Source organism: Hydra vulgaris, chromosome 06 (genome assembly GCF_038396675.1).
Source record: "Hydra vulgaris chromosome 06, alternate assembly HydraT2T_AEP".
Taxonomy (NCBI): Eukaryota; Metazoa; Cnidaria; class Hydrozoa; order Anthoathecata; family Hydridae; genus Hydra; species Hydra vulgaris.
Window position 1 is genome coordinate 27,579,892 of NC_088925.1, and position 26,983 is coordinate 27,606,874.

General features: G+C 28.5%; 2 protein-coding genes across 9 annotated transcripts in view; both read left to right on the forward strand.

Annotated features, from left to right (window-relative positions):
• The window catches only part of LOC136081755 (uncharacterized), a 75,183-nt gene that overhangs the window by 37,578 nt on the left and 10,622 nt on the right, over positions 1-26,983 (forward strand). For all 8 annotated transcript variants that reach the window (XM_065799755.1, XM_065799756.1, XM_065799759.1 and 5 more), the window contains exons 3-5: positions 3,131-3,406; positions 3,679-3,957; positions 19,606-19,881. In XM_065799755.1, coding sequence (XP_065655827.1) covers positions 3,131-3,406; positions 3,679-3,957; positions 19,606-19,881 — 831 coding nt within the window. The remainder of the gene's footprint in view (positions 1-3,130; positions 3,407-3,678; positions 3,958-19,605; positions 19,882-26,983) is intronic.
• LOC136082066 (zinc finger MYM-type protein 1-like) lies at positions 22,972-25,121 on the forward strand. The gene is made up of 2 exons (XM_065800644.1): positions 22,972-23,673; positions 23,762-25,121. The coding sequence occupies exons 1-2, from the start codon at positions 23,222-23,224 to the stop codon at positions 25,119-25,121; spliced, it is 1,812 nt and encodes a 603-aa protein (XP_065656716.1). The 5' UTR covers positions 22,972-23,221.

Here is a 26,983-nt window from a genome sequence, read left to right on the forward strand (position 1 = left end):
GACTTATATTCATCGATAATTTTTAAGTTTCAAAGTATTATCTCTCAGCGTTAAAAAATTATGACCATATAAAGACTACAACCCCCTCAAATTGAGGGGGGTTTAAACTTTATATGGTCATAATTTTTGAACGCTCAGAAATTTTTTGATTGCCTTCAGAACGCTCAGTAATTTTTTGATTGCCTTCACTGGCTTCGCTTCACTTCTTAAAATATATATCATTAACTTATTTAACTTTAGCCAAATCTTTTGAGCCCTAAAGTTTATATGATAAAATTTAAAATCTTATTAAAAATTATAATTAAATGTAAAGTAAAAAAATTATAATTTTTTTAATTTAGTTTTCTTTTACTTGGGGGTTTTCTTTTATTTTTTAGTGGAGGTGTTTTTTTAAGGTCATTTCCATTCCTGTGCTTTTCTCGCCATGATTTGTTGCAAAATGTTATTATTTTTATAAATATTGGCACAAAAATAGCTCTAACTATTTTCATGTTTGACAGAAATCTGTTTGGAATGCAAATGTTCTGTCTTCACATGCTTAAAGCTAAAATTTAAAACTCAGAAAAATGAAATGCGTGTGTTAAACAAGCATTGACCATGAATAAAGGTTTTCTTAGGCACACCAAATTTTAGTCTGCTTGTTTAGATTTTTTTTCACTGCTATAAATATTTGATTTTATGTAGCACCAAGAATCATTTTTTACTTATCAAAATACTTCTTGAGATGTAAACTAATTAAGTGAATCTTTTACCCAAGTAAAATCTTTTTTGCCAATCCATTATGGACTCCACAAACAAAGGTTTTTGTATTATATATTAAGTTTAATACCAACACAGCATTCATCAACTGAATCAAACAAACACAACCTAATGTTAGCTTTCCTGACATTAACATATTTAGTCTTTGTAACATTATAAAATCTGGAGTCTAAAATCTAGTCTATTTAAAAATATTTTTAGATAAAATATCTTATCATTTTTAATCCTTTACAAAGTTTCAATTCATTACCAGATTTTAATTGGAAAATGAAATGTTACTTTGTTCGAAGATCTTAAATCTTAAGGCACATTTGGTTCTATTAAAGTCACCACAATTATAGCCGTGACTGATAACATATTTTAAGGAAGTTTTTCAAATATTTATTAGTGGAGATCAACAATTTTACTCACAATTTTTAAAAACTCTTATTTAGTCGGTGGATAAAGATGGTATTTAGGTGGCAATTGATAAGTTTACTTATAGTTTCCTTATCTAACATAGACTAGTAACATTTTAATAATATTGCACCTTTATTTTTGCTATCAAATTAGTACCAAATTTAATTGCTACTGATCTGAAAATCCTTAAAACTTTTAAAACATCTTATTAATTGGTCCATTACAATAGCAACATGAATATTTTCCACTTTTTTTTTAGAAAAAAACTCTTAAGTATTACATTTAAAGTTTACATTACTTACTTACATTACTTACTTACATTACTTACTTACATTACTTACTTACATTACTTACTTACATTACTTACATTCCTTACTTACATTACTTACTTACATTACTTACTTACATTACTTACTTACATTACTTACTTACATTACTTACTTACATTACTTACTTACATTACTTACTTACATTACTTACTTACATTACTTACTTACATTACTTACTTACTTACATTACTTACTTACATTACTTACTTACATTACTTACTTACATTACTTACTTACATTACTTACTTACATTACTTACTTACATTACTTACTTACATTACTTACTTACATTACTTACTTACATTACTTACTTACATTACTTACTTACATTAATTACTTACATTACTTACTTAAATTACTTACTTACATTACTTATTTGGCATTTTATACCAAGATACAAATATAATGTTGACAAGTCAAAAACTTTCATTAAAAAGAAAGTGTTTTCAGATTATGATGACTCTATATTTTAAAGGCGTGTATACATCGTGTTAGTCAGCCTAATGGCATGCCATATACCATGGAATCCCTAATGGGTTTAAAATTTCCACAATTCGATGATCTTTTTTTTTTTAAAGTAATAGAGCAGTTTCAATAAAAATTCTATTTTGTTAAACAATAACAAATATTCCCAATATCGCAAAAATGCAGCAAAAATATTTTTCTGGCTAACATGCTGGTAAAGTGTGTCAAGTATAGTCTTTTTTATCCAGTTTATTCTGGTTCACTGATTGAAAATCTAATACTACTGGACAAAATATGTTCATCATAGTCTTTACAGATCCCTGTCCTCCATCAATACCGACACATACAAAAGAATTAAAAGATCCAAAATTCTGAAAGAACACGCTTTTTTACTAGAATTGGTATGTCAGTATAATAAACAACATATTGTTCAAAAAATGTTTTTAACGTATATAAATTAACATCTTTTGACATCTTAAATCTAAACAGTGTGACCTGTTTACAACACTAACATATATGTTCTCTTATATTCCAAATCTTATCTCCTTCATTATTCCTAACACCAAACAATTTGGAAGTCTGTGATTTGTTTATTATTTTGAGGTCCAACTATTTAAGACCATTCTATAATTAAATTTTTTTTTAATGGAATCTTTTCAGCTTCTTTGAAAGTCTTTGCAGGTTTATTGATAGCAATATCTTTCTGTTTAAAATATAGATTTGTCTTGCAACTACCAAAAAAACAGTTAAATGAGAATCTAACTTTTAAACTGAATTCAGGTTCCTTAAATTCTTTTATCAGTTAAATTTTATGCAAATTATTAGACAACTAACATTATTTATAGATTAATTTTCTGAATTCAACTTGCTTGTGATGGTCTTTTGTGATTGACCTTTACATAAACCTCTATATACTTTGATTTGAAGCATCCACAACATGGTTTTAGACATTAAACAAAAAATGCTTTTAAAAACACCCTGTAACACCCTGTTTACATGAATTTAATTTTTTTTTTTAATTGCTATCTAATTACCTATTACCTTAAACTTTTTACAAAGTCTCAAGATTAGTTGTTTTTACATTATCACATTTTAATAGTTATGACAATATAGTTGTTTATATTTAACAATAGTTAAATTTAAACAAATTAAAAGCTACATAGTTGTGTATTTTTCAGAATCTCAGGAGATTACAAGTTTTCGTGTTGTTTTGCCAATATATAAAACTAGAGTGGATGTAACATGGGATGCAGTTCCGAATGCCACAAATTACAAAATAACAGGAATCTCAAGAATGGGTTCTATTCTACAATACAGTTCAAGTAACAAAACAACACTTTCTGTTTTGCCTGGAGCCAGTTACACACTAACTTGTATGGTTCATCAATTTAACAACATAATTACTACTTTAACAGTAAAAACAAAGAACACATTAAGTTTCACAGCAAATTCAAGTAAATAATTTTTATTGGTTATAGTTTATGCATTAAACATTTTACATTTTCATTTTTTACTTTTAGTTGTACTTTTAAAGTTTATTATACTTTTATTGGTTTTAAATGTTAGATAAATTTTCAAAATAATGTTAACTTATTTCGCCTAATAAAGTGTTTATTGTATAAAACTTAATATATAAAACTTAATATCAACTAAATGTTTATTGTGTTACAACAAATTTTACTAAATGTTTACTGTGTTACAAAAAATGTTACAACACTGTGTTTAGATATCTTTCCTGATGTCACAAATCTTGTTTCATTACCTTCAAGCACAAGCCTTAGAATTTCTTGGGATACATTTTCAAATGCTACTTTGTATACAGTTGTTTACACTAGAAGTGATATTTCTGATGAAGGAACATTACAAACTAACCAGACTTTTGCAAACATAGTTGGCTTAAAGAGTATGACCAATTACTCCGTTATGGTTTTAGTCTCTTCGATAGATAATGTTCAACCAAACTATGCTGCACAAAGCAGTTGGTATAATTTTTATACAACTGATGGTATGTCAATATTTATTTTACACTATTTTTATGTATTTTTTTATGTATTTAATCGTGAGCCAATAATGGGAAACTGAGGAGCCATAGCTTTACCAGATTTTTACAAAGTAATGTTGATTTGTTTACCTATTTTAATTGTTGATATAAGTAGCCTAGTAATTTACAGCCACACATGAAAAGCACAGGAGCAAGTTTTTAAAAAAAACTTCTGTGTTGAAAAGTTATAATTTATATTGCCTAAATGTTAATAGGATTTTTTATTTTAGATAACTTGGTTATGGCCTTATGTAAATATTATATTAATCATTGCATAAAAAACTAAGTTTAAACAATAATGAAAGCAAAACTAACAAAATAGGAAGTTATAATAAATTTAAATAGAAAAGAATTTAAAAAATTTAATAATTTAAATAATTAGGGATATGGTCGGATTTCAACCACAGACATTTTGTGCATGGAGTAAACGACTTATCCAAATAAGCTAAACATGCGTAAAATAATGAATGAATAAATATAATTATATAATAAGAAAACTATACATAAAAGTATATGCATTCATTACATAGACATATTTATATAAGGACAATATATACGTTACATTAAAATTATACAAATATGTTTTACAAACAGATTGCAGTTATATTTTCGCTTTCTTCTTTAAAAATAAACAAATAAAATATAGGAAAATTGTTCTTTTTAATGTCAATTTAAAACTTTTTTTTGCTTTGCTTTGCTTTATCTAATTTGATTGCTGAAAATAACAACCACTCTAGAGAAACAAAAATAAAAAAGTACACAAGTTATTTAAATTATTAATTTTTTTTTCTATTTAAGTTTATTATAATTTCCTAATTTGTTAGTATTGGTTTCTTTGTTTTTGAAACTCAGTTTTAAAACTTTTCTGCAATGCCTAATATAATAAAACTTGCAAACAGCTGTGACCAAGTTGTCTGAAATAAAATGCTCATGTGTGGACATTGTAGTTTGATGAACTTTTACCTAAAAAGCACGAAATGAACTATTTTTTGCATATCTTTTGAAAAAAGTTCACCCTGCCGATGAAAAATCGATTTTGACATAAGTACTACTACATAATACATAGTAGTACTTATGTCAAAATCGATTTTTCAATGGCGTTGTGAACTTTTTTCAAAAGATATGCAAATAATAGTTAATTTTGTGCTTTTTAGATAAACGTTCATCAAACTACAGTACAGGAGCATGAGATTGAAAAAAAATCATAACCCTAGTGGACATACTAGACAAAAGGTTTACTACCAACATTTAAACATCATTTGAAATCAAAATAGAATTTTAACTTTTGTCTTACTACCCCTTCCCCCACACTTCAATTGCATGCCACACAGTGGAGTACAAACCTCTGTTGTGGACCAAAAATCAATAACTTTTTTGTTATTAAAGAGTTATAAAAGTTATTTTTTGTTGTTAAATTTTTACTAAAACTACTTTTTACTTTTAAGCTGTATAAAAATACTTCAAAAGTATTGGAAACAAAAAAAAAAAAAGGCAAACAAAATACTAATTAAAGAAACACTTAAAATATTTTGTTAATAACAATTTTTAAGCAGTTGTTTTTATGGAATAATTTATAGGTTGACTTTTAAAAGCTACAGAGTATCTGTATTAGGTCATGCACATTTTTGTTATACAATTTTCTAATGCTGGTGGTGTACAGAAGTGTACAAAAGAGTATGAAATACATCCTCATTTGTAGCTGATTCAGAACATTTCTTGGCATGATAAAGGTGAAACCTTTTAAAATCCTTATAACATAATTCTTGCGCATCTTTTGAAAGTTGAACAATAGGAAATACTTCATAATGATCTACGATATTTCCTCTGTGAAGCAAGATTTTGTGTACTGAAGATGGCATATAATATAATGGCATTCATAATTACTCACATAGATTTTGGCAACTCCTATAGCAAAACTACAAAAACTTTTAGCATCTATCATTACACCTGAGGGTGTCTAATCTAACTTTCTTTTACTCCAGTGATTTTATCAGAACAGATTGCATTGTAAAAAAACTTCTAGCAGTATTGCCATTAATGGTATTACCCCTTATTACATACTTTGTTTTATTGATGGTCAACCCTACCTTCTCATGAAAACATTTCTGTACCAAGGTCTTCTTCTCTTGTCTTAGCCATTTCTTTTCATCATTTGTGGCTGATCATGTTTGGAACAATACAGGTTGTAGGAGATGCGTAGTATCATTTCTATACAACAAATCCAGGCATGTAATATAGGCAGTTTATAGTCCAAAGAGTTTAATTGGCTTTTTATTTTATCTACAACGGGTTTAGTTTTCTGAGAATCTCTTTGCAAAGTTCTATGCTTATAAGGCAATAAAAACAAACAGTCAAAGACGCTGTTTTTCGGAAAACTACAGCACAAGATACCTAATCACCCTTTACCTGAACCTGTTTTATTACAATTAATCTGATAGGCACCAAATAGCTAGTAAACAAATTTGTATTAGAAATAAGTTAAAATTCCTCTAGAAGTTTTGATTGGCCAAAGGAACCATCACAACCCTATTTTATATATAAAATTTAATTTATTGAATTTAATATTGTACACAGAATCTAAGGTCAAAAGTTCTAGCTGTGTGATCCAATAAATCCTGCAGTTACAAAATTTTTGCATCTGTATTTATAGTTTCTAGTGCAGAAGATGGTGGATAACAGGTTTAATTTTTGAATAATTTCTTACAATGTGTTATATGGTGTGAATATGGAACAGTTTTGTTCATTTGTCAACTCCTCAAGTATAAATGTTGTGCTTTTGTTAAATCAAAACCAACAAACACACTGAATCTTCATCCATTAGCAAATTGTTTTGGTTTCCCATAAAACTCAAGATTAAGATTATTTTGTCATAAAATTTTTTAAAAAAACAAGGGAGGTTTCAAAGTACAATGCTAAATTCGTTGAAATAATAGATCACAGATATAAGTTAGGAAAGAGTGAATTTTTTTCAAAAAATTCCTATCTTTTTAAGATTTACAGCAACTTGAAGTTTGTTCAATTTTGAATGAAATATGAGGGGGTAAAGTGCTAAAAAATTGAAAACTTGAAAGTTGTAATTAAGAAACTTAAGATGTAATTAGGAAGATAAAAGTTGTAATTAAGAAACTTAAGGTGTGATTTAGAAAATGAAAAGTAAAATTAAAAATTAAAAATTGTAATTTAAAAATGTAAGATGTAATTTAAAAAATGAAAGTTGTAAATAAGAAATTGTAATATGTAATTAAGAACATTATAGTTGAAATTAAGAAAAATTTATCATATAGATTCTCAGAACAAAGTTCTTTGTATTTTTTTAATTTTGCTGCGTTAATTTACCTTGTAATTTAAAGTTGTTATGATGGCCAAATCCTTTAAACGATTCCTGGATGTAATTCACTGGTGAAACATAGCCAACATCCACTTGTTACAAGAATCTGCATTAAATGATCCCCATTAAAATTTCTATAATGATGTCATTTGTTGTTGGTGTAGCTGCAATCAAATGTAAGTTTGCACCTTTTGAAGCAGTTATTTTCATTACCATGCTCTTCTTCCCTGTTTGGCATGTCCTTGAGTTTTTCTGCAAAAAAAGTTAAAATTTGTTTCACCCAATCAAATTATCTGATGACCATTTGTGATATGCTTATTGATGTTCCAAACATGTTCAACTCCTTTTTGTTTGTTTTCATTAGTGCTTATTGTAGAAGGCTCCCTGTGCACTTTTTTTTTAATGAAAACAAGTTTGCGCCAGAGTCACCCAATCATCATTTTGTCAGCACATTCAACAATTCTTATTCTGTTGTTTGGTGAAGATAAAACATAATATTTTCTTCCAACTTGTTTGGTTGTATGTATTTCATGCTGAAAAATGGACAAGTTGGTTTTGATTATTCCAGAAGTATATGTAATCAAATTTGGTGAAATAAATGCTGACACTGGTTCAATTCAATAACAGACTTTCTGGTCATAGTGTATTGACAAATAGCACAATGATCTTTCAGTTTCATTATTATTGCTGGTACATACAAATGCTTAATTTGATATTATTAACTTATTTAAATTCATGTTCAAAAAGACCTTTTATAATGATTTTAATAAGCTTACATTGTGAATTTGCAATTACAAGTTATGTATTCTCATTTACATATTATGGTTTTGTAATTACAATTTATGTATTTTTAATTACATATTGTGATTTCATATTTACTTGTTGTGTTTCTCAATTACATTTTAAAATTCCTTTAATATATGTTTTGTTTCTTAATTACTTATTACAATATCTAACATACATATTGTGATTTCTATATTACAACTTTCATATTCTCAATTAAAATTTGAAAAAGTGTAAAATGTCTTCTTGTAGATGAAATTAACTAAGTTAGTATTATCAAATTTAGCAGTTGTATGCACTATTGATAATAATGGGATTAAGAAAACATTGTGTTATATGCCAATACACCATGACCTGAAAGGCTGTTATTAAGTTAAATCCATGTCAACATTTGTTTCACAAAATTTATTTACATACACTTCTGGATGTAAATAAATTTGGTCAAATATACATTTGATTGCAGCTGTACCAATAACAAATATTGTCACGATAGAAATTTGCAGAAGATCATTTAAAGCAGATCCCTATAACAAGTGGATGTTGGTTATGTTTCACTAGTGGTTTACATCCGGGAATTGTTTAGATGATTTGGTCGTTGCTTGTTACGCTCGTTTGGAAAGAGTGTTCCAAAATTCACCATCTCATGTTACGTTTGAAACCCTACAGTCAAATGTTAAACCTGTTGGAAATAATTTTGTCCAAAATTAAAAGTAACAACAAAAATTTGATTCACATTCCTCCTGATGAGGTGCTGGCATTGTGGAATAACAAATGCAATATTTAGAAAAAAGTACAATAATGGGAAGTGACAGTGCAAATACTGTACAAAGTATGGCCACATATTATGCAACAAATTTAAATATGGAAGATGTCCAAGTTAGTGTTTAACTGAACATTGGAGTAATTTTAATGACATTGTCTAAATTTAATTTAAATTTCATGTTTTTTCATAAATAAATTATTTATGTTTTATTTATTATTCATCTGAATAACTGTAAACACCCGATGAGATTTTTCCAGTTTCTGCCACCTTGTAAAATATTTATTTCATGAATTTTTTTATCGATAATATTTTATTATTTTTTGAAAACCAATTATTTGGCCAGCCTAGCCAGAGGTGGATCCAGCTAAATCTAAAATTACAAAGTAAATTAAGGCTACAAAATCAGAAATGCAAATAACTTTGTTCTGAGTATCTGTATTAAAAACTTAATTACAAATATTATGTTCTTGATGACATCTTATATTTCTAAATTGCAGCTTTTGTACTCTCAACTATATCTTATATTTCTAAATTACAACATTTTTTCTTAATTACATCTTAAGTTTCTATAATACAGCTTTTATGTTCTCAGTTATATCTTTTGTTGCTTAGTTACAACTTTGATGTTCTAAATTACATTGTATGTTTCCTAATTACGATTTTCATGTTCTCAATTACATCTTAAAAAGGTGTACATTACTTTTATATATTATAATCATTTGATACAAAAACATCAAAAACCTATTGAAAAAAAAGCTAATTTGAATATTCGATTACTTGATATGCAAATATATTTGCATGTTTTTTGACTATTTGATATTTGATTTTTTTTTTTAATATTCAAATAGTTTATTAAATAAAAAGACATGAAAAACTTTCTTCTGAAAAAGTAAACTCGACAGCAGGTTTAAACAGGACAGCATACAAAAATAAAAACAAGTTTAAATTTTGAAGCATTCAGTTCACTTTTATTTATAAAATAGATGTTTTCAGAAAAAAAATTGTTCAAAAGATTAACAGAATCATTCAAAAATAATTTTTCTTTTTTTGCTGTGTAAATATATATATATATATATATATATATATATATATATATATATATATATATATTCTGTAAGAGGGCATCCATAAAGTATGTACACAGTAAAACTACTGATTTAGGACTTCCCTTGCATAAAACTGTATACTTCCAATGACCCAACCCCCCACCCATACACATGCATACACAAGTATTATTTATTACAAAATCAACCCCCTCCCCAATGCATAACTTTTCAAAGCATTAAAAACCATGTAAATATTTGCTGTCTTTAACAACCCTGCCCCCTTGGCCATGACCACTCAAATGGTCATTTTAGTAGTGGTCAAGGGTGGTTCTGAGATGTCTCGATATTTTTCAATTAGGTAGGACATGTTGTATGTCTAAATACATGTAATTGAGGTCAGGGAATTTAAAACTGGGCATATTCGGTCTTCAAGAGTGGTCATGACCACTCAGGTGATCATTTTAGGGGTAGTCAAAGGCATATCCTGATGGTTAAAAGCGAGAAAACTATATCATCTAGTGCTGAAAGTACTAGATGATGTAGTTTTCTCGTTTTTAACACAGAGAGAAATTTAAAAACTTTTTTTCTCATAAACAAGTCAATTTAAACCCTTTATTAAACTAAACTCTTCTTTTTACATAAATAAAATCTTTTTGCATACATAAATACAAATAATAAAGATTCTCTTCAGTGATAGATCCAGTATTTTATGGTGTTTGAGATAGCTAACTTCCAGACATAGAGCAAACTCCAAACATATGTATGTTTGGAGTTTGCTCTATGTCTGGAAATAATGATGCTTTGCAAAAATTTACGATGATTGGAGGCTGGGAACAAACAACCCCCAAAATTTTGTCACCCAATAGTATAAAAAACATCTTAACAAGTTGTTAAGATGTTTTTTATACTATTCTCAACTAGACTTATATTCATCCATAAATTTTAAGTTTCATAGTATTATCTCTCAGCGTTAAAAAATTATGATCGTATAAAGTTTAAACCCCCCTCAGTTCGAGGGGGTTACACATTTTATATGGTCATAATTTTTTGAACGCTGAGAGATAATACTATAAAACTTAAAATTTATAGATGAATATAAGTCTAGTTGAGAATAGTACAAAAAAATATTTTATCAACTTGTTACCCTCATGTTTGGCGTGAGGGAGGGATGAAATTTTAGGGTTTATTTGTTCTTAGCCCCAAAATCCTTATTTGTTACCTCCTCTTTCATAAAATGTTCCATAACTTTTTACAATAACATTAAAAGTGCTAGTTAAAAAAGATTTTAACACGATTTAAATTATTAAAACTATTCTTTATGTGTCTTCAGTTTTTAAAGCAAAACTTACGATTGGATATCTTTAATAATAAAAAGCCTAGCACCTGCTGCGCTCAAATGAGCTCAGAGAATTTGGTTGTAAATTTTTATCTATATATGAGAGTGTCATATAAAGTAGATCACATGTGCAACCTTATTTTTTTTTGCTTGTGTAAAGGTAAGTGCTAAAAAAAATGTTGCTCATTTTAAAGGGTTTTATTGAAAAATACTTTGAAAAAAAGCAAGCATAAAAATTCATTTATTTTTATTTTTTCTTCTTATTTCAATATATGATGTCAATGAACTAATATAAACTTTTAAGAAATAAAATGTTATAAAATTGTCTTACTGCCCTCATATTTCATTTTTATTTGATTTTTTTACATTGTCGCCAATATTTAAAAAATAAAATATTGTTATTTTTGTAGTAAAATTGATATACTGAGCTCAAAAATCACATTAGGGAAAAATTTATATCAGTTTTATAGTGCTGGGGGTCTCTAGATTACATTTACAAAGAGAAATTACTCCAATATAAAAGTCGGTTTTAAAGGGTTTTGCTCACCTCTGGCCCACTGAGCAGTCTAAGGAATTGTGGATGAAAATGCACACTCCTTTGCTTGCTTTTTCAGAACCTCTAACTTGATGAATACCTTTATAATTAATAAGTTGAAAGTTAGAATTATTTTAAATTTAACAATTTGGAAAACTATTTTGGCACTGAAAAAAATAGTCGGTAAAATTACACATAATTATATATACAAAGTTTTTTTGAGCACCCAAATTAGCAGACTTTTTCCAAAAAAATCAGTTCACTTGCGTAAAAATTTGTTATACTAGGACTTTTTTATAAATAAAAAAACATTTTTTGATATTTATATATTATTTATATAATTTACATTTCTCTTTGTTATTGAAATAATATAATATAGATACTTTTTGTAAAATTCCAAATTCATTTTGTAAAGTTGTGTGTATGATGTTTTTAAAATAATATTGTACCACAAATAATTTTGTACCACTACTATATAGAAGATTTACTTTAAAATTAATTATTTTAAAATTAAATACTTTACTTACTTTAATTTAATTAATTACTTTAATTTAATTAATTACTTTACTTTAATTAATTACTTACTTTAATTTAATTAATTACTTTACTTTAATTACATACTTTACTTTAATTTAATTAATTACTTTACTTACTTTAATTACTTACTAAAATTAATTACTTTAAAATTAATACTTTAAAATTAAATTATTAAAATTACATGGCAAACAAAATAATAACACAAAGTATTCAGTACATTATAAATTTGAACTGCAATGCGCCATCTGTCCATTTTTCTTTAATGCTATCTTTTGTGACTACTTTTTACTGTGATTTTAATTTAATTCTTCTCAAAACTCACTCTTGGTTCATGGAAGTGGGTCATGGTGCTCTTTAGTGAGCTACTGCAGATCTTGGATGTGGCCCCCACATGGCAGTTAACTGGAAAGCGATTAACCACAATATCAACAAAAAAATGTAAAAGAAAAAGTGTAATAAAATATTTAAAGCAAAATAAATAAAAATGTATTTTATATTATAAAGATATTACAATATACTTTTTATAAAAATAAATATAATATAAGTATATATTAACTTATAAATATATATAAGTATATAACAACTAATGTTACTATTTCATATATTAGTTTATATTACTATAAATATGAAGTTACAAAAATCTTTGTAAAAATTATATACTTTTATGTAAATGTAAAGTATTGCCTAAAAGTTAAAGTACTAGATATTTCAACTCTCTGATTGACAACTTGGTGAACTTGGTGAAAATCATCTTGAAGGAAGAACAATAGGATTCATAAGCCTTGAAAAAGTAAAAAGTTTGGCCAGTGATAGCCCAATGTATTGCCAACCCAGCAAACAACATTGAGTATACACAATACTGATTTAGGTTCAACCATATGTAAATGCAACGCCAACCATAACGTTTCATTAGGATCATAGCATTTTACACTAATGCTGCTCCAATGTAAGGTCAACCCAATAAATATGCAATACAGGGCTCCATATAGGTGACCAAGAATTGCAATATCTAGAAATGCCTCGAGTCTTTAATTTTTTAGCTTTTTAAAAACAGTAAACTCTGTTTTGATCACTAAACTTAATAACTGTTATTCAATAAAAAAAAATATTTATATTGATTGATGAGAAAAATATGATATAAATTTATGATTTAAACTTTGATATTTTAACTTATTTTATAAATCATCAGAAAAAAACTAGAAAAATAAAGCACAATAAAGTATGATATAATTATTAAAAAATAACAGCTAATCACAACAATCTTAAGGAATTTAGTGGTGGTCAAATTTAAAATAAAATAAATCATAAAATAAGATATAAAATACTTTTATAACCAATTTAAATCTTATTCAATATTTTCTTATAAATTAAATGCTCGTAATTCTTTTGCAGATACGAAATAAAAGAAAATCAAAGAGGAGTTTATAAATATAAAAACTTATTTAAACTTTTTGTTATTTTAAAACAAAATGAAAAAAACTCTAGTGACTTATCTTAAAATATATCTTTTTTATTATTATTTTTATTGACAATTAATTAATTTCTAATTTAAAACATTTAGATTTTTAAATAAATAATTCCTCAAACTTTGCCCATAAACAAAAGTCAATTTTAATGTTTCACACAATCCGCAAACAGCTTTAGCATAAATATAATACATTATTATTTATTAATTTTATAAAAAATAAAAATGTATTATATAATTATAATACATTTTTATTTTTTATATGGTGAATTACAGCACACATTTTTCAGACCTAATAATAATTATTTTTTACTTATAGTTTTTTTAATTTTTATTTATAATACTTAAATTACCTGGTGTTTAAAAAAAACTATAATTAATAATATGTTAGTTTTGACTGTTATTATTTTTGCAGTAGTAAATTTATTGTTTTGTTTTTTCATTAATTTTTGCAACATGATAAATTGACCGTTTCATTTAAACAGTGTTTAAATAAAACGGTCAATTTTTTAATAAACTGAGAATTTAAAGACCAGAAATATTTCTAGATATTGCAGATCGCAATCTCTTAATTGGAGCCTTACAATATGTAAATGCATTCTCTAACTGTAACATTTAGTTTAGCCAATGCAGCACTTACAATTTAAAACTATGAGTAAGCCAATGTATTGCTAACAATGTTAAGTTATATAACGCAAATGTAGACATGATGGGTAATCAATTATAAACCAAAAAAAACAACAAAAATATACAGCCAACTAAAATGTTTGTCTTGCCAACAATAACATGTGCATTTGGTTAATGTTGAGCAAATTAAGTTGTGGTGTTTGGGTTAAAATGCATTTTTATTATTTATTATTTAAAATATCATTGATTTGAATCAACTATTACGGAACTTTAAAAATTGAATTTTAATTGTACTAATCAAGTTATTTTAGTTATTCTTACTTTATCTCCATAAAATGGTCAAAAAATGCCAAAAAAAACTGTGTCATATTTATATACATGTATCACGGCTTGATCGGTGCCGGCCTTTGAGAAAAGAGTATATTATGAACACAACATGACGCTACAAGTATGTAAATAAACGTGCGAAAAAGTTTTTTTCAAGTATTTACTAATTATCTTGTTTAATCTTGAGAATCTATTTATAAAAAATGGCAGAAAGTGGTAAAGTTGGTGTTTCTCCTCCAATGTTAGATTCAGTTGTAGATAGGTATGTTGCGTTTTGCTCCTGGATTGAGAAATGGCATGATTATATTTTGTTGTTGGATTTAAAGAAAAAACCACTTGCATATCCAGCTGCTATGTTAAGGTATACATCTTCTTCAGAAACTCAAAACATTTACGAATCATTAAGTCTAACCGAAGAAAAAATAGACCCTTCTGTTATATTGGAGAAAATGGAAGTCTTTGCCAAGGGTATTATTAATGAAACTTTGGAAAGACATAAATATTTTAAACTATTTTTCATCCTTTTAAAGTTTGGAATTAAAATTAATCAATTGCATACCAGTAACAGGCAATTATTAGGTCCTGATCATAAACCACTAAATTGCTAAGAATATTTCCAAAAATCATTTACAATCAATGGTCAGAACAGTGAGTTAATTACCATATATGTTTGTAAGAATATGAAAACTGCTTTATTAGGTAAACCTACATTACAAAAGTTTAACCTAGTCTGAATAGACATTCCTGAAGAATTTATTTGTGGTATGATTAAAATAACCAAAAATAACATAGTAGAACAGTTTCCTTCAGTATTCAATGGGTTAGGAACAATTAAAGGTGACCCTGTACAGTTTGAGGTACGTGAAAATGTGACACCATACCATATTGGTAAACCACAACGAGTAGCGCTCCCATTTCTAGAACCGTTAAAGCTAGAACTGGAACAAATGAAAAAGATGGGTGTTATCAAAGTAGCAGATCAACCTACTGTCTGGTGTCATCCTATTGTAGTTGTGAAAAAACTAGTGGACAACTTTGTAATTATATCGATTTGACACAACTAAATAAAGATACAAAACGCAACTTCTGAGTTAAAAAGTATAGATGATACATTGGCCCTATTAGGAAAGGGGTGTAAATATATGGCTAAATCAGATGCTAGCTCAGGGTATTGGCAGCTACCCATGGATTTGGAAAAACAGTTAAAGTGTACGTTTACTACACCTTTTGGTCATTTTTGCCTAACAAGAGGTCCATTTGGGTTAACGTCACTTCCAGAAATCTTTAGTAAAAAAATTGATCATGTAATTGAAATTCCTAAAGGAGTCGTAAAAAGTATGGATGATTTTTTAGTTTTTGGAAATACAGAAAATGAGTACAATGAAAGTCTAGTTGCATTGCTAGGTAAATTTGTGGAACATGGAGTTACCCTTGATTTAGAAAAGTGCGTATTTAATCAAAGTGAAGTGGAATTTTTACGACAAAATTTCAGCAAAGGGTGTGAAACCTTTAAGCAAAAAAGTTGAAGCAATACAAAATTTCTCGAGACCAACAAATATTAAAAGTTTGCGTAATTTCAAAACGCAACTTCTGAGTTAAAAAGTATAGATGATACATTGGCCCTATTAGGAAAGGGGTGTAAATATATGGCTAAATCAGATGCTAGCTCAGGGTATTGGCAGCTACCCATGGATTTGGAAAAACAGTTAAAGTGTACGTTTACTACACCTTTTGGTCATTTTTGCCTAACAAGAGGTCCATTTGGGTTAACGTCACTTCCAGAAATCTTTAGTAAAAAAATTGATCATGTAATTGAAATTCCTAAAGGAGTCGTAAAAAGTATGGATGATTTTTTAGTTTTTGGAAATACAGAAAATGAGTACAATGAAAGTCTAGTTGCATTGCTAGGTAAATTTGTGGAACATGGAGTTACCCTTGATTTAGAAAAGTGCGTATTTAATCAAAGTGAAGTGGAATTTTTACGACAAAATTTCAGCAAAGGGTGTGAAACCTTTAAGCAAAAAAGTTGAAGCAATACAAAATTTCTCGAGACCAACAAATATTAAAAGTTTGCGTAATTTCCTAGGTATTGTTCAACAGCTATCAAAATTTAATCCATTACTTGGTAAACTAGTTCAACTTTTACAAGATCTTTTAAGTTCAAAATCAGTATGGGTATGGACAGAAAATTATACTAAGGCATTCGATGAGATAAAAAAAGTTTGACAAATCCACCAATTTTAGCACACTATGATGTGGCAAAACCAATAAAATTGAGAACAGATGGAAGTTTATTAAATAGATTTAGTGTAGTTGTTTATCAGAATCACGATGGGGTATACAATACCAATTGGTTATGCATCTAGATTTTTGACAACAACAGAAAAAAATTATTATCCCATCAAAATAGAAATGCTAACTGTAACATGGGGGTGCACGTGGATGTCCAAGTATTTGTATGGGTTACCAACTTTTATTTTAGAAACAGATCAAAAACCTTTAATTCCTATATTAAATCATCGTTCGCTTACTGACAAGTTGCCAAGAATTCAACAATTAAGAATGAAATTGTTAAGATTTTCATTTACTGCAGAGCATGTTGCTGGCAAGTCAATTATGGATGCTTATGCAATGACCATTGGAAAAGGTTGGAATGGATTTGTTTCAGTGTGCTAATAAAAATTACTTAGTTATTGATTATTATAGCTTGTGGCCAGAAGTTTTTCTGCTTTCAAGTACCAATTCGATAAATGTAGTATTAGCATGCATAGAATCATTTTTTAGAAATGATTCTTTGCATGCTAATATTCTGAAGTCCCGGAAGAATTGGTTTCAGATAATGGTACACAATATACTTCAAAATTGTTTCATCAATTTTCTCAACACTGGTAACTTAGGCATATAACAAGTAGTCTGCACTACCCACGATCAAATAATTTAGCTGAAGCCACTGTTAAATCAGTTAAACTTATGATAAAAAAGTGCTACATGTCAAACGAAGAAATTTATAAAGGTATTTTAATATTGCGTAATACTCCAATAAAATGTGGATCGTCTCCAGTGGAACTACTACATGGTTGACAACTAAGAAATAATCTACCTAGATTCCAAAATCAAAATAAGAAACCATTTAAAAGATCTAGAGACATCGTTAAAAAAAGTATTAAATCAAAAAACTACCATGATAAAAAGATTCGTACTTTAGCACCATACTTTTTCAAGCAAGTCCAAAATGTGGTAATTCAAGATGAAATAACTTGCGAATGGGGTCTTAAAGGTAAAGTAGTAAAGTGCATAGTCCCTAGATCATATGAAGTCAAATTAAATCACAACGGACATGTTCTCTGTCGAAATCAAATTCATCTTAGAAGATTGTATACTATATTTGCTCCACACAGGTCTCAAGATAATGCAGAGATGATGGTGCACAAAAGAATAATAGCAAAAACAAGAAATATCGCAGATGAGATTAACGAAAAACAAATAATACAAATATCAAGTCGTGGATGAAAAATAAAGAGTAAAATGCTACTCGATTATGAAGATTTATAAACTAGCGTGACTTCTTATTAACAATTATATTTTTTTTGTTTTATGTAGTAGATGTGTCATATTTATATACATGTATCATGGCTTGATCATATAGATCGGTGCCGGTCTTTAAAAAATGAATATATAATGAACACAAAAAAAGCAAATAAATAAAGTTCTATTATATTTTTGTGAGTCGTCGGAGGAATTGGATACAAGATATTTTATTTTTTTCCTTGTTTTAAAAAGACAGACACATATGAGGTTTCTGTTTTGTCTGTACCCCATATGAAGAAAAGTTTTACATGTTTGAATTCGAAAGTGCAGCATATTATTGTCTTATTTCAAGGAACTCTTTTTATGTGTGGAGTCACTAGATGCAAATTACTACTTTCATACTACCAACAACACTTATCAATAACAAAGCAGCCAAGTGATTTCCACTCAAAATATTTAAAACTTTTCAGTTCAGCATTATGAAGAGTGGCTTTAAGTTAATAAAATAAAAACAACATTTCTTTTTTATGTACATTTTTTCTCTCTTTTTTTTTAGAAGTACACAACAAAATATGCATGAATATTTCTCAATCAAGGATTTTGAATGAATCTTTAGTTATTTTAATATTTAAAAAAATTAGTTATCAAAATGTTACAGTCTTTTATATCAATCTGTCTTTTATAAAGGCACGTTTTAAAAGATATCTTTTATTAAGGCACATTATAGATGTCTTTTATAAAGATGTATTCTAAAAGATATATAAAAGATGTCTTTGTTTAAGATGTATAAAGTCTCTCGTTTAAAAGACGTTTCATCATTAGCGTACTGAGACAAAGGCCAAAGAAGCTTTTACCTTGGGTGTTAAAGTGGCTTGTTTTTTTTTATTTTAAAAAAATCTATATTTTACTTAAAAAGGTACCTTGTTGTTATTTTAGCCCTGAAGGTTAATGACCCTTCCAATGCCACTGTGACTAACAGTTGTCTTTAACAATGAGTCTTTACCTAGACTTTATTTAGATGTCTAAAGACATCTAGAACTCTTCTTGTGTCTACTGGGTCATAAAGTTATTATTAGAATGATTAATGACAGTAACTAACGTTTCTCTCATTGAAAATAAAATAGCAATGTCTGATCATTTGTGATGTTAAAAGGCAAATGCTTGACAGCATGCTTTTTAATTTATAAAAGAGCATGATCTAGTCATGACTAAAAAAAGCAATTTTCACTTATTTATTTGGCTTTCAGCATCAAGTAATAGTAAAGCTTTTTTCAATGTTTTAAAATAAGATTTAAAAGAATTAAAAGCTAAATTACTATATATATATATTTTTTCAGAACCTCAGGAGATTACAAATTTTCGTGTTATTTCACCAATATATAAAACTATAGTGGATTTAGCATGGGATGCAGTTCCAAATGCCACAAGTTACATAATAACAGCTTATTCAAAAACAGCTTTTATTCAACATTATAGTTCAAGTAACAAAACAACACTTTCTCTTTTGCCTGGAGATACTTATGTACTAACTTGTATGGTTTATCAGTTCAACAACATGAATACAACATTAACAGTAAAAACAAAAGACGGATTAAATGTCACAACGAATTCAGGTAAATGATTTATATTGGTAACAGTTAGTTTTTTAAATAGTCTAATTTTCCATTTTCTTGCTTTTTTTAGTTTTTAAATCTATTATTTTATTTACAACTTTATTTGTTTTTAAATGTTAATTGTTGTTTCCCTTCTCCTCTTGTCTCCCTGTTACTTTATCATATTTTATTTGTGACAATGTAAATTTTCTTTATTGAGCGAAAGAAGAACTATTCATAAACTTAAGCAAGGGGAAAAAAATAGTGTTAAAAATTTTTGAAAATGTTTTATAAAGTAAAAATGAAGTGGCATGTAATACTAAACAATTTTTGTATTTTTAGTTTTTATGAACTGTCAAATATTATCTTATGTTGAATATTTTAATATAGGTTAAAAGGAGTTACTGTGAGTAAATTATTTTAAATGTTATAAGATTCACACAATGGCAAATAAAGAAGAGTTACACTGACAAGCAACTTAATGCTGCAATTTAAAAAACAAAATCTGCCAACATATATTATAGAAAGCATCATTTATGTATGGCATTCCAAAGGCAACTTTATCATTTAGGCTAAAGAATCCCGTCTATTGATACTGGCACAGTCACTATTTTAAGTACTGTACATTAGTTGAAATGCTTATTATGGTTGCAGATTTGATTTCAACCTGCAAACAAGTCCTTGATCTTGTTGCTAGTTATTTACAATATATGAAACAAACTGATTTATTTATAAATCATAAACCTGGCAAAGTTTGGAAACATGCTTTCATCAAACTTCCGAAACACAGATTAAGAGAGAGAACTGCAAGTAAAATTGCAGCACTAAGAGCAGCTTCTTGTACTGAAGAATATAAGCATTTTTTAAAGTAAACATTAATAAATATTCTGTGTCAAATGTCTGGAATTTTAACAAAACTAGCATCAACAGTGACAAGGGTAGTCTAACAGTTCTCTGCAAACGTGGTTCAAACCATCCTCCTAAAGTAACCAGAAATAATAAAAAAATAAACTACATAGTAAACAACTGCGTAAACTGCTGTTGGAGTCCAACTGCTGTTGGAGTCGCTAAAGTTTTTAAAGGGAAAAACCTTGTAGTAAATTGGTCTACAAAAACGCCTAAGAAATGCCGAATATACAACTTCCCTATCAGAATGTGAAGACAAACAATTCATCAAATAGCTGATTAAAATGTTTATTCCAGCTTCCATAAAAATTCCTGGTACCCATGTGATGACCACATAACACAGGTTTCATTTGTTGAAAATTCTTCTGTCTTGAGACGTTGGTTTGTATTTCCATGTTAAAAAGGTTTGGCATTAAATATTTTATGAATATTACACCAATTCACAATGCAGCAATTTATCTAAAAGTGCTTTTGTTCAGCTTCAATTAAAACTCTTTAATTCAAGTAAATGTTTCACAAGTCTTCAAATTATTGCAGGATTTCAAAACACAAGCTTATTTCTGCTAAACAAACAAAGTTGTCAAATCTAAATTGCAAATTGCAGAAATATTTCAACCACCAAAATCTACTTTATCTGTTCACAGTTGTTTGCACTTTTGTTTTTTATGTTCACAAGTTTCACCAGTTCTAACTACGCTAATCTACTAAATCAATAATAGTAATTTATGTGCACATACCAGTCTTTATCAATTAGTCTCTATCAGTAATTGTGATAAACTCAAAAACAAATGTTCATCTAATTTAAACTGCTATTCAAAAAAACAGAATTGCTCTAGAAAGTTTGAAAACATGAGTGGATGTCAACACTTAGCAGACCTGAAGGAGAATATCTCAATTTAGTCTAAATGCTAAACATAGTCAAATATGCTGAAGACCAGAAGAATGAAATAATTTCAAAAAAAAAAAAGAAAGGAAAATTGATTTTGATGCTTCAGCGTCCAAAATGTTAAAATGAAAATGTAACAAATGATAATAACCAATGGTTTGTATGCGAAAATTTAAACTGTCAAAGTTGTGTGTGTTTTGCACAGGGCTGGAAAAAACCTAACTCAAATGGGTTTTTTTGGATTTTTTTAAAAACTGATCATAAATCCAAATTTTTACTGCTGTATGTGTACTATAATTTTTATTATTGTATGTGTACTATAATTTTTTTTAATTTTATAAATTCACCTTCCCATTGCTCCTGAGTTCACTGCAGTCAAGGGAGCTACTCATTTTTAAAAAGTATTTTATTTTATTTGCAACTCTCTCTCAATCCTAAACTCAGTAACACAAACACATTTTAAACAAGGACGCTGCATGGAGAAATAGATCGAGCCTAGTAATTTCAGAAGGCACAAGGATTTGAACCTTAACCTCTTGATTGAGCTAAATGGTTTATCACTAGTCTGTTACTACATTATATCTATGGTGCACAGGGAGATTCTTTCAACTATAAATGAGATTAATTAATTGAATTAAATTTTAAACACGTTCAGAATACTTTTGAAGAAAAATAAAAATAAAGGTTATTATGGCAACTGAGTTATTCAAAGTAAGACAACATAAATGTTGTAAACTAGTTTTTGAACTAACATGTTTAACGTGTTTGCACAAATTTGCAACATGTAATCTACAAGTTTGCAACATGATGTTGCAACTCTGGAGATTACTGTCAATGTTGGTGACTATAAACGTTTTTTAAACATTTTTGTATCAGAAGAAAACTGTTAGCCTAAATTTTAAAAGACATTTTTAAGGAGTTCAATATATAATTAAGTAAAAACTTCTATTATGAATGTAACTCTTTATTTTTTTGAATTAATTTTTATACAATATTTCAAATGTATATTTTAAGTATAGATACCCTCAATAATATATATATATATATATATATATATATATATATATATATATATATATATATATATATATATTATTAAGTATAATATATATATATATATATATATATATATATATATATATATATATATATATATATATATATATACAGTGCCGTCTTAACACATAGGCTAGGTAGGCTGCAGCCTAGGGCCCCCAATTTTTAGGGGCCCCCAAAATGTGTCTGGATTTTTTTTCAAATTTATATAAATAAAAAATTATATTTCTATATTTTCTGAAGAAATCATAGTTTGGGGCCCCTCGGGAATAATTTTTTTCTTGATAAGATTTTTTTAAATTATTTTTAGAAAAGTATCAGTTTTTCAGTTTGGGGGCCCCCTAGGGAATTTTTTTTTTCTTGATAAGCAAAAATGCATGCATGCGTCCGAAAATAAACATAAATTTTCCGATAAGAAGTGTTAAATACAAGCACTTAAAATATCCCATTAGATTGAATTTGAAATTGCTGTGATCAACTTAAAACATCTGTTTTGAAAAAAAGTCATTTAACATGTCTAATCGGACTTATCAAAGTGGTGCTGCAAAGAGGAAAAAAGCCGCTAAAGCAAAAGAAGACATTTCAAAATATCTTCCTTTGACATCATTTCTTTTGGTACAAAAGTCAAAGCCTGTTGTGTCCGAAGATGTATTTCTTTGTCCAACTTCAAATTTCGTAAGCATTGATAGTGCTTTGTTGCCAAATGAAACTCTAGAAATTCAACAGGAACTGGAACCAGAACAGGAGCCAGAACCAGAGCAGGAGCCAGAACCAGAGCAAGAGTCAGAACCAGCACAGGTGCCAGAACCAGTACAGGAGCCAGAACCAGCACAGGAGCCAGAATCAAATCAAATTAAAACTTATCCAAACGCAACAACAAAAACTACTCAAGAAACTGACCCAGCATTGTGGCAACAGTTATCCCAAGAAGCTCAATCATTTTGGATTTCTAATGGCCCGTCCATGTGCCAGAACAATGATGGGAGCTTCAAAAATTCGGAAAAAAAGGTTGAGTTGCGGACAAAAAAGGTACTTATCAAAATCTTGCTTTAGACGTGAACTACACAATGGCGAATTTGTCAATCGTGAATGGCTATTATACTCACCTTCAACAGGTTCTGTTTTTTGCTTTGCTTGTACCTTATTCTCCAGCAAACACTCTAATTTTTCCACAACTGGATTTGATGACTGGAAAAATGCCTTAAAATGTATATCTGGACACGAGAATGGTTCTGAACATCACAAAAATATGCTTACTTACTCCAGTCGGCAGAGAGAAAGTGGCCAGCTTGACTCTGTATTAATAAAACAGTTACATAACGAACAATTGTACTGGCAAAATGTGCTGAAAAGAGTTGTTGCAGTTGTAAAGTTCTTGTCATCAAGAGGATTGCCATTTCGTGGAAACAATGAAATCATTGGTTCAGAGCAAAATGGTAATTATTTAGGATCTCTTGAGTTACTTAGCCAGTTTGACCCATTCCTACATGAACACATGAAAAAACATGGAAATTTTGGAAAAGGTAATACTTCATACCTCTCCGCCAATATCTGTGAGGAGTTTATATGCCTAATGGGAAATAAAGTTTTGAGCGAAATAATTTCTGAATTAAAAAAAGCAAAATACTACTCAATCAGCGTTGACTCAACTCCAGACTTGTCACATGTAGATCAATTAACTTTTACAGTTCAATATGTTAAAGACTTGGCACCAGTTGAGCATTTTTTGCAATTTGTTCCCATTCACGGGCATGGAGCTGAACATTTAGAAACAGTGGTTTTGAATTTTTTACAAGAAAATGAAATTTCAATATCTGACAGTCGTGGGCAGTCATACGATAATGCATCAAATATGGCAGGACAGTACTCAGGCCTACAAAGGAGGATTAAAGACAAAAGTGAATCAGCATTGTTTATTCCTTGTGCTGGACATTCTTTAAATCTGGTTGGCAACAGTGCAGCTGGATGTTGTTTAGAAGCAATTATTTTTTTTGACTTTGTTCAATGCCTCTACAACTTTTTTTCTGCATCAACTCATCGTTGGCAAGTGCTTCTGTCTTTTGTTGGCAAAGGCAAAAAAATTGTCAAACAGCTTTCTGGAACTCGATGGTCAGCACGTGCAGATGCTGTGACTTGTCTGCATGACAGTTATGATGAGATTAAAAAAGCACTTGAATTTTTGATCAAGGACATAAGTCAGTCAAAAGAAACTCAAAATGATGCTCAAAATCTCATCACGAAAATGAACACTTTTGTTTTTCTGACAATTTTCTGGAATGATATTCTTTGTCATTTTAATGAAACATCGAAGATTTTACAGAAAGAAAATTTAAACCTGGATGTTGCAGTTCGGATTCTAAAGTCATTGTTGCATTTCATTAAAGATTTGAGGAGTCAATTTGAGAATTACTAGGAAAAAGCCAAAATCTTGCTTCCAAACACTGACTACAGAGATTCTTCAAAAAGAACAAAAAAAAGAAGCCGACGTATGGCCTTCTTTGATGGTGAGGCTGAAGAATTGGAATTTCAGGGAAGTTATAAATTCAAAATTGAAACATACCTTCCTTTTATTGATTCACTAACATCAAATTTAGAAAAAAGAACATCAGCATATGAGAAGATCAATGACAATTTCAGATTTCTAGTAAACATTCAAACAATTGCCAATGTTGAACTAAAAGACCATTGTTCAAACCTAGCACAAATTTATAAGAAGGATATAAATGAAAATGAACTTTTTTTTGAGTGCCAGCAATTTAAATATTACATTTCAAAAGATGAACATTCATTTACAGAATTTTACTCAACATTAAAAAAAGACCACTTGGAATCAACTTTTCCAAATATTGAAATTTCCCTTAGAATTTTTCTGTCAACGACGGTCTCAAATTGCACTGGCGAGCGATCATTTTCAAAACTAAAACTTATAAAAAATGAACTCCGCTCAACCATGCTGCAAGAAAGATTGAACTGTTTGTTGTTAATGTCAATTGAATCAGATGTTCTTTTAACCATTGATTTTGATGATATTATTAAAGAATTTTCAAGAAAAAAATCACGTAAACGTCACATGTAAATTTTATCATTGCTTTAATAAATGTTTCCTATTTTAGTATTTGATTTAATTTTTTTACTAAGAAAAAAGGGGGCCCCCAAATTAAGTCTAGCCTAGGGCCCCCGATGGCCTTAAGACGGCCCTGTATATATATATATATATATATAAACCAATAAAAACAAAACAAAACAAAAACAAAAACAAATCAATGCAATAGTTTCTTTTGATTCAAATATTGAAACATAAGTTTCCAAAAGGAAGTCGCGTCATGATCTGTCATCCTGATTCAGACCACTGTCCGAAGGTGCACATACGTGGCGTTGTATTTCAAATGCCTCCCTCACTTTTCTGGTAAAATTACTAATATACTGTTAGCATAATTTTTTTTAACAGAACATTATACTTTCCAGCTTTCTGGAAAATTCTAGGTCTGATCAACACTATGCAGTAAATATCCTTAATTTCTGATTATATATGAGCATATTTGTATTTTAAAACAAGATGAGAATGAACAGCTGATTTGTGGTGACATTGTACACTACATGTTTTTATTTTTTAGATTAAGAATAGATTTGTTTTGCAAGTGGATTTGTGCCTAAGCCTAGATTTTTATTAAAAATATCTAAAACAATTTTGTTTAGAACCATTACAGTGTCTTCGCCACCTGGGCCTTTATTTCTTCCTGGAAGGTGTTTTATCACCTCTGTTTTGTTCCTCCAGTTGATCATATAAGTAGTTGTTTAAAAAAGTTAATTTTCTCTTAAACTATCAACTCTGATTTGCCCACTTTGCTTTGATCCCAAAGTTTTTCTTTTTTATGTAGTGTTCCTAATAATAATGTTGTAATAATAATAATGTTGTAAGTTAAAGAAGCCTTTCTAATGATAAATTCACGGTTTTTCATTCTGTTTATAGCTGTTTCTAGGTCTTCTTAAGTGTAACTTGTTTTATAACATCAGCTTTTTTTTTTTTTCTAATTTTCAGGCACAGTTCCTAAAATTAGAAAAAAAAACATAAATTCTTGATAAAAAAAATCCCAATTTAAATAATTAGAGACATACAAGGCTACACCTTTAATTTTTATTTTATTAGAACAATATGTACCTGAACTTAAGGTTTAGCAACTTTTATGATATTTTGATATGTGGTTCTTGATGTAGTTTAATAACGGGTGATGCGGAAGTTATCGGTTAAAATAAAAACGTCAATAACTTATTTAT

Excerpts from the sequence above, each read along its gene's own strand:
- LOC136082066 (XM_065800644.1), top strand. The coding sequence starts at position 23,222 with ATGTCTAATCGGACTTATCAAAGTGGTGCTGCAAAGAGGAAAAAAGCC. Across the intron at positions 23,674-23,761 it reads ATTTCTAATGGCCCGTCCAT|ACGTGAACTACACAATGGCG; the intron begins GTGCCAGAACAA and ends ATCTTGCTTTAG.